The 16,335-nt window shown below is 36.7% G+C and overlaps 1 protein-coding gene across 1 annotated transcript in view; it reads right to left on the bottom strand.

Annotated features, from left to right (window-relative positions):
* Positions 1 to 4,082: 4,082 nt before the first annotated feature.
* The window catches only part of npr1b (natriuretic peptide receptor 1b), a 46,032-nt gene continuing 33,779 nt past the window's right edge, over positions 4,083 to 16,335 (bottom strand). The window contains exons 9-24 of the mRNA XM_039680019.2: positions 15,486 to 15,621; positions 15,322 to 15,406; positions 15,092 to 15,212; positions 14,850 to 14,924; positions 14,345 to 14,422; positions 13,715 to 13,819; positions 13,285 to 13,356; positions 12,875 to 13,034; positions 12,563 to 12,718; positions 8,576 to 8,744; positions 8,274 to 8,420; positions 8,045 to 8,168; positions 7,893 to 7,961; positions 6,760 to 6,934; positions 6,444 to 6,542; positions 4,083 to 4,924 (exon numbers count right to left, since the gene is read on the bottom strand). Coding sequence (XP_039535953.2) covers positions 4,776 to 4,924; positions 6,444 to 6,542; positions 6,760 to 6,934; positions 7,893 to 7,961; positions 8,045 to 8,168; positions 8,274 to 8,420; positions 8,576 to 8,744; positions 12,563 to 12,718; positions 12,875 to 13,034; positions 13,285 to 13,356; positions 13,715 to 13,819; positions 14,345 to 14,422; positions 14,850 to 14,924; positions 15,092 to 15,212; positions 15,322 to 15,406; positions 15,486 to 15,621 — 1,920 coding nt within the window. The 3' untranslated portion in view covers positions 4,083 to 4,775. The remainder of the gene's footprint in view (positions 4,925 to 6,443; positions 6,543 to 6,759; positions 6,935 to 7,892; positions 7,962 to 8,044; positions 8,169 to 8,273; positions 8,421 to 8,575; positions 8,745 to 12,562; positions 12,719 to 12,874; positions 13,035 to 13,284; positions 13,357 to 13,714; positions 13,820 to 14,344; positions 14,423 to 14,849; positions 14,925 to 15,091; positions 15,213 to 15,321; positions 15,407 to 15,485; positions 15,622 to 16,335) is intronic.

Here is a 16,335-nt window from a genome sequence, read left to right as displayed (position 1 = left end):
ATATTATTTACAAACAATTACCCTGCTGAAAGTTATGCCATATGTGACCAATGGGCAGAAATCGTCCAGCTCGTGATTTTGCACCTCCTAAGCGAGAGAAATCGTGGCAATCAAGTTCTCGGGAGATTCAACCGGCCGCAACGAGGCAGGTGCCTCTTAGGAATATGGTGGTGACACCTGCGAGTGTACCGGAGTTCACCATCCCCTCACTGTGCCCAGGTAGGCTGCAGGGATGCGGCAGGGAGAAGGTTGGTGTCGGGCACGGACGGCGGCACACTTTCCCCCGGTCCGCGCACCCATCATCATTTGTCCGAGCACTCGCGCGCTGCTGCCCGTTCTCAGAGGAGCGCGACCTGGTGTTCGTGGATGATCTCCAGACTTACGTTCTGTCAGACCCGACCACCAGCGCAGCAATGTCCTTACCTCACCTCTGCAAAATCACCACACCTTATGGCTTTCTGACACTTGCTGAAAGTCCGAGCGTACGCAGAAGGGAATCGTTGTTTTTCGAAGAAAATGCATTTGAAGAATGTCTCAACAATGCAGAACATGAACATGGTCCTGTGAAATCAAAGAATCAATCTCACTCTTATTATTCTTTCTCACACGTTAGAAACGTGAAAACTGCTGGTGATGCAGCTCAGCTGCACGATTCACGTGACTGTTCAGAACTGAGACCTGCTCATCATCTCAGCTATGGATTTTTACGTAAAGGATGGATAAAATGTTTACCCAAGTTCCCCTGGTCTCGGTGAAGTAATTTCCTGCAGAAACTGGACATTGGCTAAATAACAATCACATCTGTGTATCTCAGCAGAACCTCAAAGGTCACAGATTGGACAATTCAACATCTGGTGTGACTTTAAATCTACAATAGCATTTTACAATAAAACATCTGTTAAAACTGTAAAATAAACTTTGTGGTTGTAAAAAAAAAAAAAAAACATTTTGCCCATCAGATAACAACTATTTTTGTGCCATAGAATAACATTTCAGTGAACAATTCTTAAAATAACATTTTTTCCTATTTTTTTCTTCTTCTTCGTAAGAACCTTTTGCATTTGAAAGGTTCCATGGAGGCTAAAGGCTCTTCATGGAACCATGGATGTCAATAAAGAACCTAATTATTTTTTAAGAGTGTTGGTATCTATATTTATAATATGCAATTAAATGCTTCAGGAATGATCAATACACTATAATCATATTCAAATAAATTAGTAGCCTGATGTATCTATGTATTCAATATACATCTCATTATGTACACTGTTATGTATTAAGGAATAAATAATGTTCCCTTGATTGTCTCATATTTTAGTGCAAAGTGATGAGAAATGATTCATTAAAATATAAAGCTATGTTTTTTTATCTTCTATGTCTGCATATGAGTTTATAAATTTGCTAAAATTAATATTAATTGCTAAAAAAAAAATCTTATGTGGACTAACCACGGAATGCTGAATATAGAACATCAGTGGGAATCAGAGGAAAACATTAGGCAGTAATGGAACTTGAGCCTTTCCTTCCATAACAGTGCCTCTTGATATCGAAGTTTGTATATCATTAGTGCTTAACATTTTAATTAAATCACTGGATATTAAATGGGGTTTAAAGGTGTGGTATAATGACCCTTTTTACAAGATGTAAAATAAGTCTATGATGTCCCAAGAGTGTAGTGAAATTTTAGCTCAAAATACATCATATATATATATATATATATATATATATATATAAAAATTCAGAATTGAATTGAGAATGACTCCTGAATTGAAACAGGATCAAGAATTACAATTCAAATTTGAATTAAAGGAAGCAGAATTGCAATTAATTAAAAATTCATATACAAGTATGTTTAACAATAAAAAGTTACAGTATATCAGATATGATTGCATTACATATTCTATAAATTATATTAGTTTGAACTACTTGTACAGATTAAACAGGAAATGTTTTCCCCCAGCAAATGAATATTAAAATCTCTAGTCACAGAACAAATAAGTAAGTTTTATTTATTGTAATTTTGTGGAATATGATAGAACATGACTCCTTTTCCCAGAATTACTTTAGTAAAACTATACATATAAAAGTGATATATGAAGAGTTCAGATACAAAAGCCTCTAAGTGCCATTTGAAATTTTCTTCTAGAATGATCATTTTCAAGCTTGTATATTTAAGTTCAGTAATTTCACTTAAATTGCAATGAGGATTACCTATTAATTGTCATTTAAGTGAAATTACTGAACTTGAATATACAGTATAAGCTTGATAAAAATGATCATTTTAGAAGAAAATTTCAAATGGCACTTAGAGGGTTTTGCATCTGAACTCTTCATATATAGAAGACGGATACGACAGCTTGAGCAGACTCAAGCTTTATAGAGCATAGACATTATAAATGTCTATGTAGTCCCTATCAGTCGTAACTTTAAAGATGTTGTTCAAGCTCAAACAGCAGCAATAGAACTAAAGTTCTAAAGTGAGAAAAGTGAAATCATAGTCATCAACCCCTTAAAAGTATATGATATGGAATTATTTGTTGTTATATGTGTTTAAATTCAATAAGAGAACGTTCTGTCATGAAACTCTAGATGGTGCAGGCTGAAAGGTCCTTTCAATTTGGTAGAAAGCAATCTAATAGTGTTAGCAATCTAACACTATTAGAGAAAATACCACCAACAACCAGAAAGCTCAGATAGGGAAAAAATATTTGGCTCGACGGAAAATATTATTTACAAACAATTACCCTGCTGAAAGTTATGCCATATGTGACCAATGGGCAGAAATCATCCAGCTCGTGATTTTGCACCTCCTAAGCGAGGGAAATCGTGGCAATTAAGTTCTCGGGAGATTCAACCGGCCGCAACGAGGCAGGTGCCTATATGGTGGTGACTTTAGATGGTGCAGGCTGAAAGGTCCTTTCAATTTGGTAGCATGCAATCATAACATTATTAGAGAGAATACCACCACCAACCAGAAAGCTCTAGATGGTGCAGGCTGAAAGGTCCTTTCAATTTGGTAGCAAGCAATCATAACATTATCTACATACATTCTGCAGCTGATTGGTTGCTGCTGCATCAGCTGCGACTCAACATTCAAATACTGTGTTTGCTGTTAGCGATCTGCAGCATGCTTACAGAAACCGTCCACCTTCCCCAGCTCCACCTGTATAATTCTGCTGCAGGGTTATTTCATGTATTTGTGCAGCAGCAGAATGTCTGTAAATGTATTGGTAGTAGCAAGTCTTTGTACTTGCTCTGCAGTAGCAGATCTATTCCAAGACAAAATACATTGGCAGCCCACACCCACTTAACTGACGCCTTGGGAAGCATTTGGACATGCTTCAATATCTGACGCTTTAGGCGCCCTTTAGCGTCATTTAGATGACGCCCTAGGTCCAGGATCGCGTGTACCCTACCCCCACCCCACACCTAAACCTAACCGCGTCCTTAACTGACGCTTTCCTTTAGCGTCAGTTAGATGACGCCGTAGGATCGCGTCATGTAAGTGACGCTAAAGGGCGCCTAAAACGTCAAATATTGAATCATGGTCAAAGGTGACGCCTTGGGGTGAGAATGCGTTGATATCCATTACCATGCCAATCTCTCAGAGAGTTGATAATGTTAAAGGAGCAGTTATTGAGAGTCTCTCTATGCACTCTCAAAAGTGTCACCTTTAAGTGCTCACGGGAATGACAATCTGAAATCAGAGAGAATCCACTCCAATTGAAGTGTCAGGCAGGTACTTATGTAGACTCTCAAGAGAATATAAGAAATTAAAAAAAAAAATGATTTGCAGTCAGAAATGAATGTCAGCTTATATGAATGTGGTGCATTAGAATCATGACCTTAAGATAATTTGAATAGACTCTAGTCTAAACCATTACAACCATTTCACTTGACTATGAAACAAATAAAAAGGCAGACAAAGTATGTAAACATTCAAGCATGTAAAATAATTCAAAGGCAAAGAGCTTCTCATAGATGATCTTTGATAAAGAATAAATCCTGTGTCAATCTCCCATAAAACATACCTGTGCGTGTCTAAGCAAAAAGCTGGGGAAATGATAAAATCAAACTGAGTGATGTTACGGATCTGATAGGTTGATTTTATTTATGCTTTATTAAAGCTGCGGAAGCTCTCCTTGGCTCACGAAATTGCATCAGTAACACCAAAAACATCAATAACAATCATAAACCAGAGAGCAATGCGTCTAAATGGCTTAAGGAAGAATGTATATGTGTGCAAAAGTCAGACTGGGTGAAAAATTATTTGCAATATATGAATCTATAAATATTACTTTAATGAAATAAATGACTAAATAGTAAATAAGTGATTTGTCTTTAAAACATTTGAATTATGAAAGCCGGGGGGGGGGGGGGCACGGGGGGCAAGTTAAATTATGAGTAATGACATCATCATCTTTAATATTTACATGTCTTTTCTCACACACACCCTGGGTGGAAGTAATCATTTCCATTTAGCTACTATATTTTAAGCCAGCAGTGCTGCTACTTATCCACCAGGCGGCGATATTCAATCACACTCAACCTTCACTCCATTTACAGCTGCAGCTGGTGCTCTTACAAAAGAAACATCTTAAAATACATATATACAAGGTCAGACATCATCTAGTGCTATACAGGATTACATGCGAGTGCTTTTGCCCAACAGAACCGGCGCCTAGCAGTCTTGGCTTGGTTCCCCTGGCTGCATTTGACTAGAGTCAGAGTGTCTCTGCTGATCCCGTTGGGGCTTTACACTCTCACTCCCCACCATCTCAATCACTGTCCTTCATTTCCCCCAGAAGCCAGTAGGTCGTCATCTTCCCTTTTCCCTTCATCTCCACATCTCCTCTCAGTTCCAGCTGGAAGCAGTTGAACTCCTGCAGCACATCTCGAGTGGCTGACGACACATGAATCTTTAAAGCTGCAGGATAACAGCGTGTAAATGATTACAGTGTAACTTTATGGATTAGTTGAGATCACACAGCTCACATCAACATGTTGACTAAAGTGTGTTGGCAAACATTATTTACGCATGTAATTTCCAGCAGCAGGAAATTAAAAGAGACAGTTATTCTGCCACCACTCTTCATTACTGCATGTGATTGTAACGTGCGTGAGGGGTGGCGTGTGACCTGTGATTGACAGTCAGATCTCACACCCCCCTGCGCTGATTGGACCTGATGATCCGGGAGCGGTGGATTTTTGCAAAACAAATAACACGCTCAAGGTGGAGTTAGAAGCTCTGTTTTTGTTCTAAAACCACTTTATGGTTTATACGTTGTTGTTTGCCGACGGCAGCTTTAAATATACAGCTCAAAAAAATTCAAGACCTAAAAATATAATGCATTAAAATGGAAGCATGGTTTTTCATGGCAATTAGTGCAATTCAACAGGCTTTTTTGTTTTACAAACATTTGGCATTATTTAACTTCCATAGAAAACATTTTTTTCATAGTATTTCATGTTAACATTGTCATGTAATATTTATATCAGATTTATATCAATTAATATATATATATATATATATATATATATATATATATATTATTATTTTTTTGATTAGGGACATACTTGAGTAAAACCCCCACTCTACAAAGTATCAATCAGGATTGTGATCAAGGCAGGTGTGATGTGTGGATTGTGATATATATGGATTGTGATATATATCTACTCAAAATTAATGTCTATCCTGATTGCAATTTGTTTTTTCCTGATTGTCTTTTGTTAAGTGTTATCTAAAGCCAGCTGATATTTCTCACTTATCTGGCAGCGTTTATGTGGGGAAACAGGTGGTGGGGGAAATAATTAAATCTGAATTACAATGAAATCTTTTCATCATTTTTTTTTTGTTTAGGCTTCTTAGAATGATTGATGATTTCATTATGGAATATTGGTATTGAAAATTAAACACGTCAGGTAGCCTAATGCTAATACTAAAAATGATCATTTTTAATGGCTTGGTTTCACAGACAGGACTTAAGGGCAATTAGGGCATTTCCTGGTAAGCAGCTTTTAAAAACCTTCCTAAGAAAAAAAAACATTACTGGTGTGCAGTAATACAAAACAATGGCGCCGACATATTTAAAGATTTGTCAGTGCAATTTGCTTTCAGTTAAAACAGCTCAAACATGCATTTTAGTCTGGGACTAGGTTAAAGCCTCGTCTCTAAAACTAAGAGAATATGTAGTAATCTCAATCTCAGTGTGCTAAACTTTTGATTGGATATTTTTACAATTCTATACTTCAAATCCATTATAGGAATTAAACACACTGAGTATTTCTTTAGTTCTTGTCTCATACCCGCAGTATAATGTAGTTTGTAGTTATCTAGTGTAATGCATGGCTCAAACCACTAACCCTAACCTAAATGACCTGAACTCTAGCTATGGTTATATTCACAAGTTGCTATTTGGTGAGAATTGGGAAAAGTAAGTCCTTACGTTCTCCATTTGACTCCATACGAGAGGATGTGTTTACTGTGTCTCCAAAGAGACAGTACCGAGGCATCTTCAGCCCAACTACTCCTGCACAGACAGGGCCTGAAACACACATACACATGGAAATGCTGTTCAAAACTGTGCATGTTAAAGTAAAAATTCTCTAGTCTATGGGCGAGTTTGAGAAATGTGTCTGTAATAGATAGCGATTATGTTAACAAAACCTAATAGATCCCTGCTGTCAGTTTTCTGCTAATTTTAATAGTCCAACAGCATGTTAAAGACTACCCCAACCTAACTAAGACTGATGCGTTCTTACCACTGTGAAGGCCGATTCGTAATTTGAGCTGCTCATCAGGTCGGTGGCGAATCTTAAATGTTTTAACAGCCTCCAGCAGAGCAAGCGACATGCGTGCGATCTCACGACCGTGTAGTTTCCCGTTACGTACTGGCAATCCTGAAACTACCATGTAGGCATCTCCTATTGTCTCCACCTAAGGAACAATTAGAAACAAAACCACCATAGCAGACAGAGATCCACATCAGCATCAGCACAAAACACTAATACACGTAGGCCTGGATTGACTAGATTAGGCCTTAATTCAATTGGGGCATTTAAGTAGCTTTTATAAGGATGCCTTAGAAAAAAGAAAAAAAAAAACTTTACTGGTGTGCATCTTGAGACAAAAAAATGGCACTGACATATTTTAAGATATGCCAGTGTAAGTTGTTTCTGTTAAAATTGAGGATGTTTCAAGTTTAATTCGGTGAATGTACAGGTGAACTTAGTAAGAGTAGCACCATATCTAATTTTTGACAGGAATGAAAACGAGGCTGTGAGGGATAGAAGTGTGTTGTGTTCAATAAAACCTCAAACATAAAAAAAAAAAAATCTTGCCAAAAGATAGTGTAATCTGACTAAGGTCTAAGCCACATTTTTCTATAAGGATGGATTTAAGACATTTTAAATGTGCAAATTAAGCAAATTAAGCAAATTAAATTAAGTCTTTTTTTCTTCTTTTTTTAAATAAATACCTCATGGAGGCTTTTCCCCTTTTATAAAAAAGAAAGAAAAATTTCCCATAAGATTGTAATACAAAAATAATGAAATAAAAAAATATATATTTGGTAATTTTAAAAGGGATTTAAGAAGCAAAAGATAAAATTGGGGATCTGTTATTAAACAGAGACTACAAATTTGCCATATGACCAAAATGTCACTTCAAGAATATGGCCATTAAAAGATGCTTATTTATTGCCAAAAATGTTATATAAAATCATAAAACTTAAATGTTTGTTTTACTTTTGGTAGTAAGTTTGGAAAGATAAAATTGTTAGAAGATAGAAGAAAAATGAAAATGACGAATAAATAAAAAGAAGACATTTGTTGACAAAAGATTTTGTATACAGATATGTATAGGGCAAATATGGTCAGGTATGAGGCGGTGATACCTTGTAAACATCAAAATTGTCTATAATGGCATCAAAGCAGGTGTAAAGGTCATTGAGGAGGGTGACGACCTATGAGAGAGACACACACATACACTTAAAATCTTTAGGGTCAAATACTAAAAACAAAAAAGAATTGTTTTCGCGTAAGATACCTGCAAAGGTGTGCTATCTGCTGACAGGGCCGTGAAGCCCACAATATCACTAAAGTAAATGGTGACAGAGTCAAAAGCTTCAGCCTGCACTGTCTCACCCTTCTTCAGCTGGTCTGCCACTGAACTACCAAACACAACAGAAACCAAGTCCAATGAGAGTTAACCAAGTGTGTATAGGATTATGTTATGGTTGATATATTATTTGTGCAGAGTGTGTTAGTAAACTGACTGAGGGAGGATCTGGTACAGTAAAGCTTCTGCCTTGCGTTTCTCCTCCAGATAGGCTTGAGTCCTCTCCTCTACCAGCTCCTCAAGATTATTAGCATACTGCTCCATTCGAGACAAAAGATTATCCAAGATATTACTTCTGTGCTCCCTGAGAAAGAGAATGCGAGACAGAATTGGGTGAATGTTCATAATAACAAGTGAGCAATAAGACGGATTTTATAACATTGTTCAGAACGAAATGTTACAGATATAAGTAAACAAGTGAGGCAGATGGCAATAACTAGAGGGTAAAAAGGGACAGACCTATTTTGTTTGCGGAGTAACACACTAATATGGTTGAACTCTGGTCTGTCTGATGGTTCTTCAGCCCAACAGCGCTGCATCAGCTGACCCAGCTCTTCACTGTGGGACTGAGGGTTCACTGATGGCCGTAGATACGGCCATTCACCCAGAGCTAGACGGTCCACGATCTCTATACACAACCAAAGAAAACCGGAGAGCAAGAACAACAGAGAGAGGGGAATGCTTGAGCTTAAAGAAACAGAAAATCCCCCCAAAATTATACAGTCATCCTTTACTCACTCTCAAAAACATATTTTTATATTTATATTATCTTTGCCATCATTTAACTCTACCCTTAAAGTTAATCTTTAAAAACACAAATAATTTAACCCAGAAAATGTCATCTTCACAGCAAATATCAAAATGAATTCATTTTTTATTGTACATTATAAATTTGTGATAGCTAAATTCATTTGTAGCAATTAAAACAACTGACAGTTGTTCAACTGTTTGTGTTTTCTTTTTAATTAAGCCAAAATAAAACTGAATTTTAATAGGCTATTGAGCCATTTTATCGGTTATGAGTTTAAAGAGTAACTAAACCCTAAACCATCTTTTTTTAGTTAATGATCTGTAAGAATGGATCTTTATTAATACCAGTCATTGATTCAAGTAACTTTTTTGACATTTGTGTAACAAGTGTTTTATTTCTACAATATATGGTGTAAAAACGTCTTAGTGCTGCCCTCTTCAGGTTAAACGATGGCTACTGCAGTTGAATTTTTCTATTGGATGTTCCGCACTTCGTGACGTACGCAGGTTTCAGCTCACCACGCTCATGGTACGAAAGGCAGTATAAAAACCAGCTTGTTTCGTCAAAAACACTGTAGCGAGTCGGAGTTGGAATTACGAGTATTGAAAACGATCAGGATAGAGTGTTTTAGCATCTATTTCGTCCCCTCTATCTCCGCTGGGGTCTGCCCACTTTTTCAGCATTTTTCAAATATTACCAGTGGGTGGAGTCAGGCTCTGACCAGGGGTTTAGTTACCCTTTAAATTTGTAAATTTACCCTGTCAATTTTCTAAATACACGTTATTGATCTTATTGTGAACGATGAATCCATGCATGCGATTTTATCTTTTTTTTGACCTTGTAATTTTTAATTAAAATGTGATACGCATTCAGATCTGCCTCCATCAAATCAACAACTGTGAGATTAACCCCTTGAACCCAAGCCCAACATTTTTTTTTTTTTTCGACAATCTGTTTCACTTGTATGTCCTTAAAAATATTGAAGAAAAGATTGGTCACTACTACTTAAGCATTTTCTGGGGGGTGAACTGTTCATTCAACAGTCTCAGTAAAATCATCTATCAGTATCAGTCTTTGGACATTTTGCCTGTATGCGCCTTCCTTCCTTTTCTCTCTATTATCTGTTGCATCAGGGCATTTTCCGTCTGTCTTATTCCCACAAACTCCCACAGTGTTTTATCTCCGTTTTCCATCCTCTGCCTGATCTATCTCAGCTCTATTCATCAGGCTCTTACAGCTCTGAAAGCCTGGCAGAGGGTTGTGACTTGTAGCGCTCTAGTAAAAACACCATTTCTCAGCTCCGTCTGAGAGGCTTTTCACGGACAATCTGTCCTGAGAAGAAATGAAAGCTCAGGTCATTTTTAATGCTGCACAATTTCTTTGTGTTTGTGTTTTGTATTTATGTGCGCTGGTGGTGCCAGGTTGATTGGTTGGCCAAGCTTGCACTAGGTTGATTGATTCACCAGTCTACAACCATAATCTTTGCCAACAGTAATCTCATTACCAAGGTGCCCAAGTGCGTGTGTGCCGCCCGGTGAAGATTGATATCATGTCTTCTTCTATGTCAGTTCTGATTATAGTGCTGAGATCACATGCTCCAGAGATGCTGACAGCACATGTGTACCAAGAGTCTGTTCTTCACATAAAACACACATATATACACACACATACCGACCCATCTCTTTTTGTGCTGTATTCAGACTCACATAATTAAATCCATAAATTAGATCAGAGAGGGAAAGAGACAAGTGTGGATGGGTATGTGTTTGTGTGACAAAGAACAAACAAACCTTTTAGTGTCTCTGAAAGTGATATAAAAAGACAATGATTTATACAGCTTTTCTTTCCTTCAGTGTGGATTGAAATTATAGATGCAAATGGAGACGATTTGGAACAACATTTTCGCATGTAGTGATTTTTGCATTTGATCATGCAATTGCAAAAGTCTGATACTATAATTGACTTCTATGTACGAATGAGAGAGCTCTTAACTAGCGAAGGGCTGTTCTCTGCAGAAAAAAGGGAACCATGCACAGGGCATGCAATTTGTGAGAGTATTTTGGCGAAATGACAAGATAATGTCAAGTGTCTTCCTCTTCAGAAAAACTCACTGACAGCGGACTGAGAGGGGTCGTGGGCTGCCAAATTAAGAGCTTGTGAGGGTGTTCTTACGCAGTCATACTGTGTGTGTAAAGGATCATCTTTGATGTGTCTGTTGTAAACAGAGAATGTGAGGATGTGTGTGTGAGCACAACTGTCAATGGCTTCTGGTTGTGTTTTTGTTGACCTCTCTGAAGAATCTGGTTCATTAGCGTCTTTCATTCCTGTCACTGTGAAGGCTCTCGAGAGTAATTTGAGCGAGTGCAGAGCCGTGCATCAATATTTTGATACGTTTTAGAAAGAGGCAGAAAACCAAGTTTTTCATCATCCTCAAATTGTTCTCATGCCCCAAGTATTTCAGATCCCAAATCTCACAGAGAATCAAAATGAATGATATTAAAGGAATAAAATGAATGACATTCATTTATTAATTAAATGGAGAAGACATGAAACCAGACTTTTACCATTGGCAATTCAATGAGAATTAAGGCTTTCAAGCTTCAAAAAGAACATGAAAGTACTACAAAATCATCAGTCTACTCCAGTTCGACTTGTGAGCAATGTTTCAGATGTTCTGAAGCCTTGTGTGAGAAACAGAAGAAACAGAAACTGAATGTAAAGTCTACATAACTTAAACTCTAAACAAAAATTATAATGCTAGACATCATACACTTACAGAATGGGCAATACTGGGCATCATATAAACGACTGAGGATACTTTCAAGCTTTTTCAAACTCAACAAACAGGTATCTTGTTGCTAGGATACGCATGACAAATGAAAACAATCTGTTCTAAAATTGGCTCAAAACATCACACACGTTTAAAATCCTCCGACTGGATGGAATCAGAGTCTAAATGCTAAAATCATGGGTGCACGTTGCAGTATGCAGTTTTCTGTCAAATCAGTTAACTCTGACCGGGCCATTATGTGCAACTAGCTCTGACTTTCTGTAAATAGTGTTGACTCCCCTGGACTATAAATCTAGGCAAAAATAAATAAATAAATAAAAAACGCCAGCCTAAGGTTTTTATTTACTAAAAAATCTTGACATTTGCTCTAGATCTCCTTGGCATGTTCATGAGAGAAGTACTAATGCCTGAGTCATTAACAAAATGTTCTTTTAAATCAGATGTTTTCAATGAATCGCTTCGTCCAGTTCAGAAAGATTCAATCATGAATCGGCCTGATCTGGTGTACTGGCTTCATGATCAGGTTAACAGTTTACAGGAAGGAAGATTAATCAGTGAATAACAATTAAAATTTTAGTCTGTTCTTCACACAAAGCTATAAAATGACCAGAGGACTTGGAATAGTCATATGGATGAGTCAGATCGATGCTTTTATGATGCTTTTACATACTATTTGAAGCTTGAAAGAATCGTATAGTTCCAGACCTGTATGACTTTCTTCTGTGAGGTCCAAAACAACACTGACTTTGATTTGAAGGGTATTTTTATTTTTATTTTAATTTTCCACCAAAATGAGTCATAAAAGTGGTTTGAAGTTTGTTTAGGATTTGATATAAAACCAGACTAGAGACAGGTAGACTTAGGCTAACTGTGACACATGTATTGGCAAGATTTGATCTCTGACCTTTGGGGCTCAGTGAGTCTCCCTCCAGGTAAAAGACTCCTCTGCGCAGAGCCACTTCCTGAAGTATGATGCCAAAACTGTAGATGTCGGCCTTTTGCGTGCCTCCCGGAGGAAAGCATTCCAATCTCAACAGCTCTGGAGCCGTCCACAGCTTACCTACACACAGGCATAAGCAAATGCACAGACAGGGGACTGACAGTGAACAACAGAGACCGCGACTGAGGTTTGCATGCATTAGTGTTAGTGGAAAGTGTAGGCATGAGAGAAAATTTGACACATGAAATGACAAAGAAGAAAGGTCACATGACTAACGTGCATAATAAGAGTAGGTGTCCTCCGTGTCTGACTCTGTCCTGATGCTGGACAGTCCATAGTCAGTGATCTTTAGCACAAAACGATTGTCAACCACACAGTTGGATGACTTCAGGTTGCCATGGGATACAATCACACTGTTATGGATGAAAGTCATGCCCTGAGGGGAGAGAAAGATTGGATAGCATGAACGAAAGCAAGAGGTCAGGAATGGAGTAAAATGAGAGAAAATGGAAAGTTATCATAAGTAAATGCATGAACACTTAAAGGGAAAGTTCCCCAAAAAATTTGTCATTTACTTAACTTATGAGAAATTAATGATTTTTTTTTTTTTTTTTCATTTTTGGGTAAACTAACCTTTTAAGGTAAATTTCAACACAGTACATTTAAGTACAGTGAAGGGTCTCTACCTTTACTATGTCACTGACTAGAGAATATTTGAACATCCAGTCAAGTGTGATGCTTTCGTTCTCCAAAATGTCCTGTGCGCAGATGTAGAAAAAAACGGAGGCAATTACATATACACATACACATATACGGCCCAAAATCTATTTAGACTTAAGGCAAACTTAATAATGCGGTGGTTCTCAACTGGGGGCCGGTGACCACTAGGGCACTAGTTCCTAAAGTGGGTGCCGCAGAATCTAAGCTTTTTAAAAAGACTTAAAAATCTCAACTTAAACAGCCTAAAAAACTATCCAACAATATAATATTTTTTATAGCATATATTATTTAAATATTTGGAACACCGACACATGAGCATGTCCAAACTAATATAAACAATTAGCACTGTAAGTGAATGAGAAGTCCCTCCACAATGACAGCAATCTGTGTCAGTACCTGCAGGCTGCCCCGAGGGCAGTATTCTGTGACGATGCAAATATTGGGCGGGTCGATGCAGGCGCCGATAAAACGAGTCAAATGCTCATTCTGCACATCTCTCATCTGGAGAACAAACATGCACTATTGTTCACAATTCACAGTATATCTTTACAAACATTTATAAACAAAATATTCCACTTGTTGGTATTTTGTGAACGTACAGTACCATTTAAAAATTAGGGTCGTTCAAATTACTCCATACCATTAAGTTTTCAGTGTCACATGACCCTTCAGAAATCATTCCAATATGATGATTCGGTGCTCAAGATCCATTTCTTATTATTATCAATGTTGAAAACGGTTGTGCTGCTTAATGTTTTTATGGAAACTGTGATACATTTTTTCAGGATTCTTTGATGAATAGAAAGTTCAAAAGAACATAATTTATTAGAAATAGAAATCTTTTTAAACATTATACAATCAATTCTATCAATTTAATACATCCTTCCTTACTAAATGTATTAATTTCTTTAAAAAGAAACAAATCAAACTGAGCCCAAAGCTTTGAATGGTATTGCATTTGTAATGATTATAATCAGAATAGCAAAATAATCCTCCTTTAGAGAAAAAACAGCATGACACACTCACATGCTTCAGTTCAAACAACACTTTCCTTGTTAACTCGATGCGCTTTCTGTTGATGTATTTAATGGCTACAATGTTTCCCTGGGGGAAAAAGTAAAGAGCGCACACACACGTTAAGTTTGCAGTGGGTAGCATGTGTGCATTTTGAGGTTCTAACAAACATTTAAATGGTAACATTTTGAATTATAAATAGTCCATACATTAGGTATCATGAACTGACAATGAAATATACTGTTTAAGAATTTAACTTTTGGTAAATATTATATATATATGTGTGTGTGTAAATTGCTACTCATACATTTTTAACATTTCAACTTGTATGAATTAACATTATTAAACATATGATGAACAAACATAAACTGGCAATTTCTAAATGATCCTTAACCTATTAAATATTAAATGCTGTAAATAATGTTGATCAGTGTTAGTTCATAATGCCAAATTACCAAATTGAACCTTATTGTGAAGCGTTATGTAAACGTTTAAACAGAGCTTGTTAGAAAGATACCTTAAAGTAGCCAGTCTTAGCAAACATCTGGAAATTACCGTCAGCTGTCAGCAGTGATCCATAGTTTGAACCTTTCTGTAGAGAATGAGAGAGAACAAGTGATATAATAATGATAATAATTAAAATAAATAAATAAATTAAAAAATGTAATATTAAAATGGAAAACCAGAGAGCTGGAAAAGACTTTTGAAAAATATGAGTGTGCACTAGTATATATAATATGCACTGTATATCTGTTTTACTAGAGAGAGTGTGAGTTTGCTTCCGGTGCTTCTCAAGGCCTTTTCCAGATTGCTCATCTGAATGTCCTCCCAAGAGATCCTCCATAACTGAGCAACCAACTCCTTCTCCAGCTTCAGCTTTCTGTGTGTACATACAGTAAGTATTTAAGGCATACCCACATTTGTAGAACATAATTTAGAAATGATTGATTAGGTGTCAGGTATCAAAATCATCTTACTTGCTCTCTTACCTGTTTATAAACACAGTCACAGTGAAGATGATGACAAGGATGAGGAAAAGAACAATGGAAATCATCTGGTGCATTCCAATTGTCTCTAAAAGGAAAGAGGGAAAGTGACAGAGATAGTAAGGTGGGTTAGCAGTTGGATTGCAGAACTAGTGTAAGATACCTACGTTCGTGACAGTCAGGGTTGTCGTTCTTAAAGCCGCAGTCGGGCAAGTCCGAGGGAATTTTACCACCAGGCCACTGGATGGCCATATCAGGAAGAATCTTCATCTCCTTCTGAGTGCCGTTATACACTGCCACAATCTGCAGCACAACATGAAGTAATCAATAAGAGAACAAACAGTTATAATGGAGATACATAATTCTATTCATATGATTTAATAAATTCAAAAGAAAAACAGCTGTGTCCAATGTTAGACTTGTTGCAATACCTAAAAGCCCCATTTTTTTAGGGGGGCTAGTTTTAGGTCATGTCTAAGAGATCAAAAGTCATCTAAACAATATCTAAATTGGTCAAGGAGAAAGCAGAGACATTTATAATGTTTCAAAAGATTTTTATTTAAAAATGAATGATGTCGTTTTGAACTTTTTATTCATCGAAGAATGCTGAAACAAATTCATCATGGTTTCACACAAAAATATGAAGGAGCACAACTGTTTTCAACACTGATAATAATGAGATGTTTCTTGTTGTTTCTTAAGAAACTAATCATCATATTAGAAGTATTTCTGAAGGATAATGTGGCTAAAGAGTGGAGTATTGACTGCTAAAAATCCAGCTTTGACGTCATGGAAATATATTTTAAAACATATTCAAATAAAAAAACAGTTAAACTCGTAATAACATTTCAATATATTACTGTATTTTTGATAAAATATTATCCCGAGAGAGCCCGTATTGGGCACTAGTATTGTATAATATAATTTATTAAAAAAATTACTTATTGAAAAGTAATTATTCCATCAGAATATCAGAAATATGTTTTAGTTTGTCCAGATAGTTTAGTTACGGCGTCT

Source organism: Pimephales promelas, chromosome 12 (assembly GCF_988280905.1).
Source record: "Pimephales promelas chromosome 12, fPimPro1.hap1.1, whole genome shotgun sequence".
In the NCBI taxonomy this organism is placed as follows: Eukaryota; Metazoa; Chordata; class Actinopteri; order Cypriniformes; family Leuciscidae; genus Pimephales; species Pimephales promelas.
The sequence above is the reverse complement of the archived record's forward strand: the minus strand, read 5'-3'. Positions and strand labels throughout refer to the sequence as shown.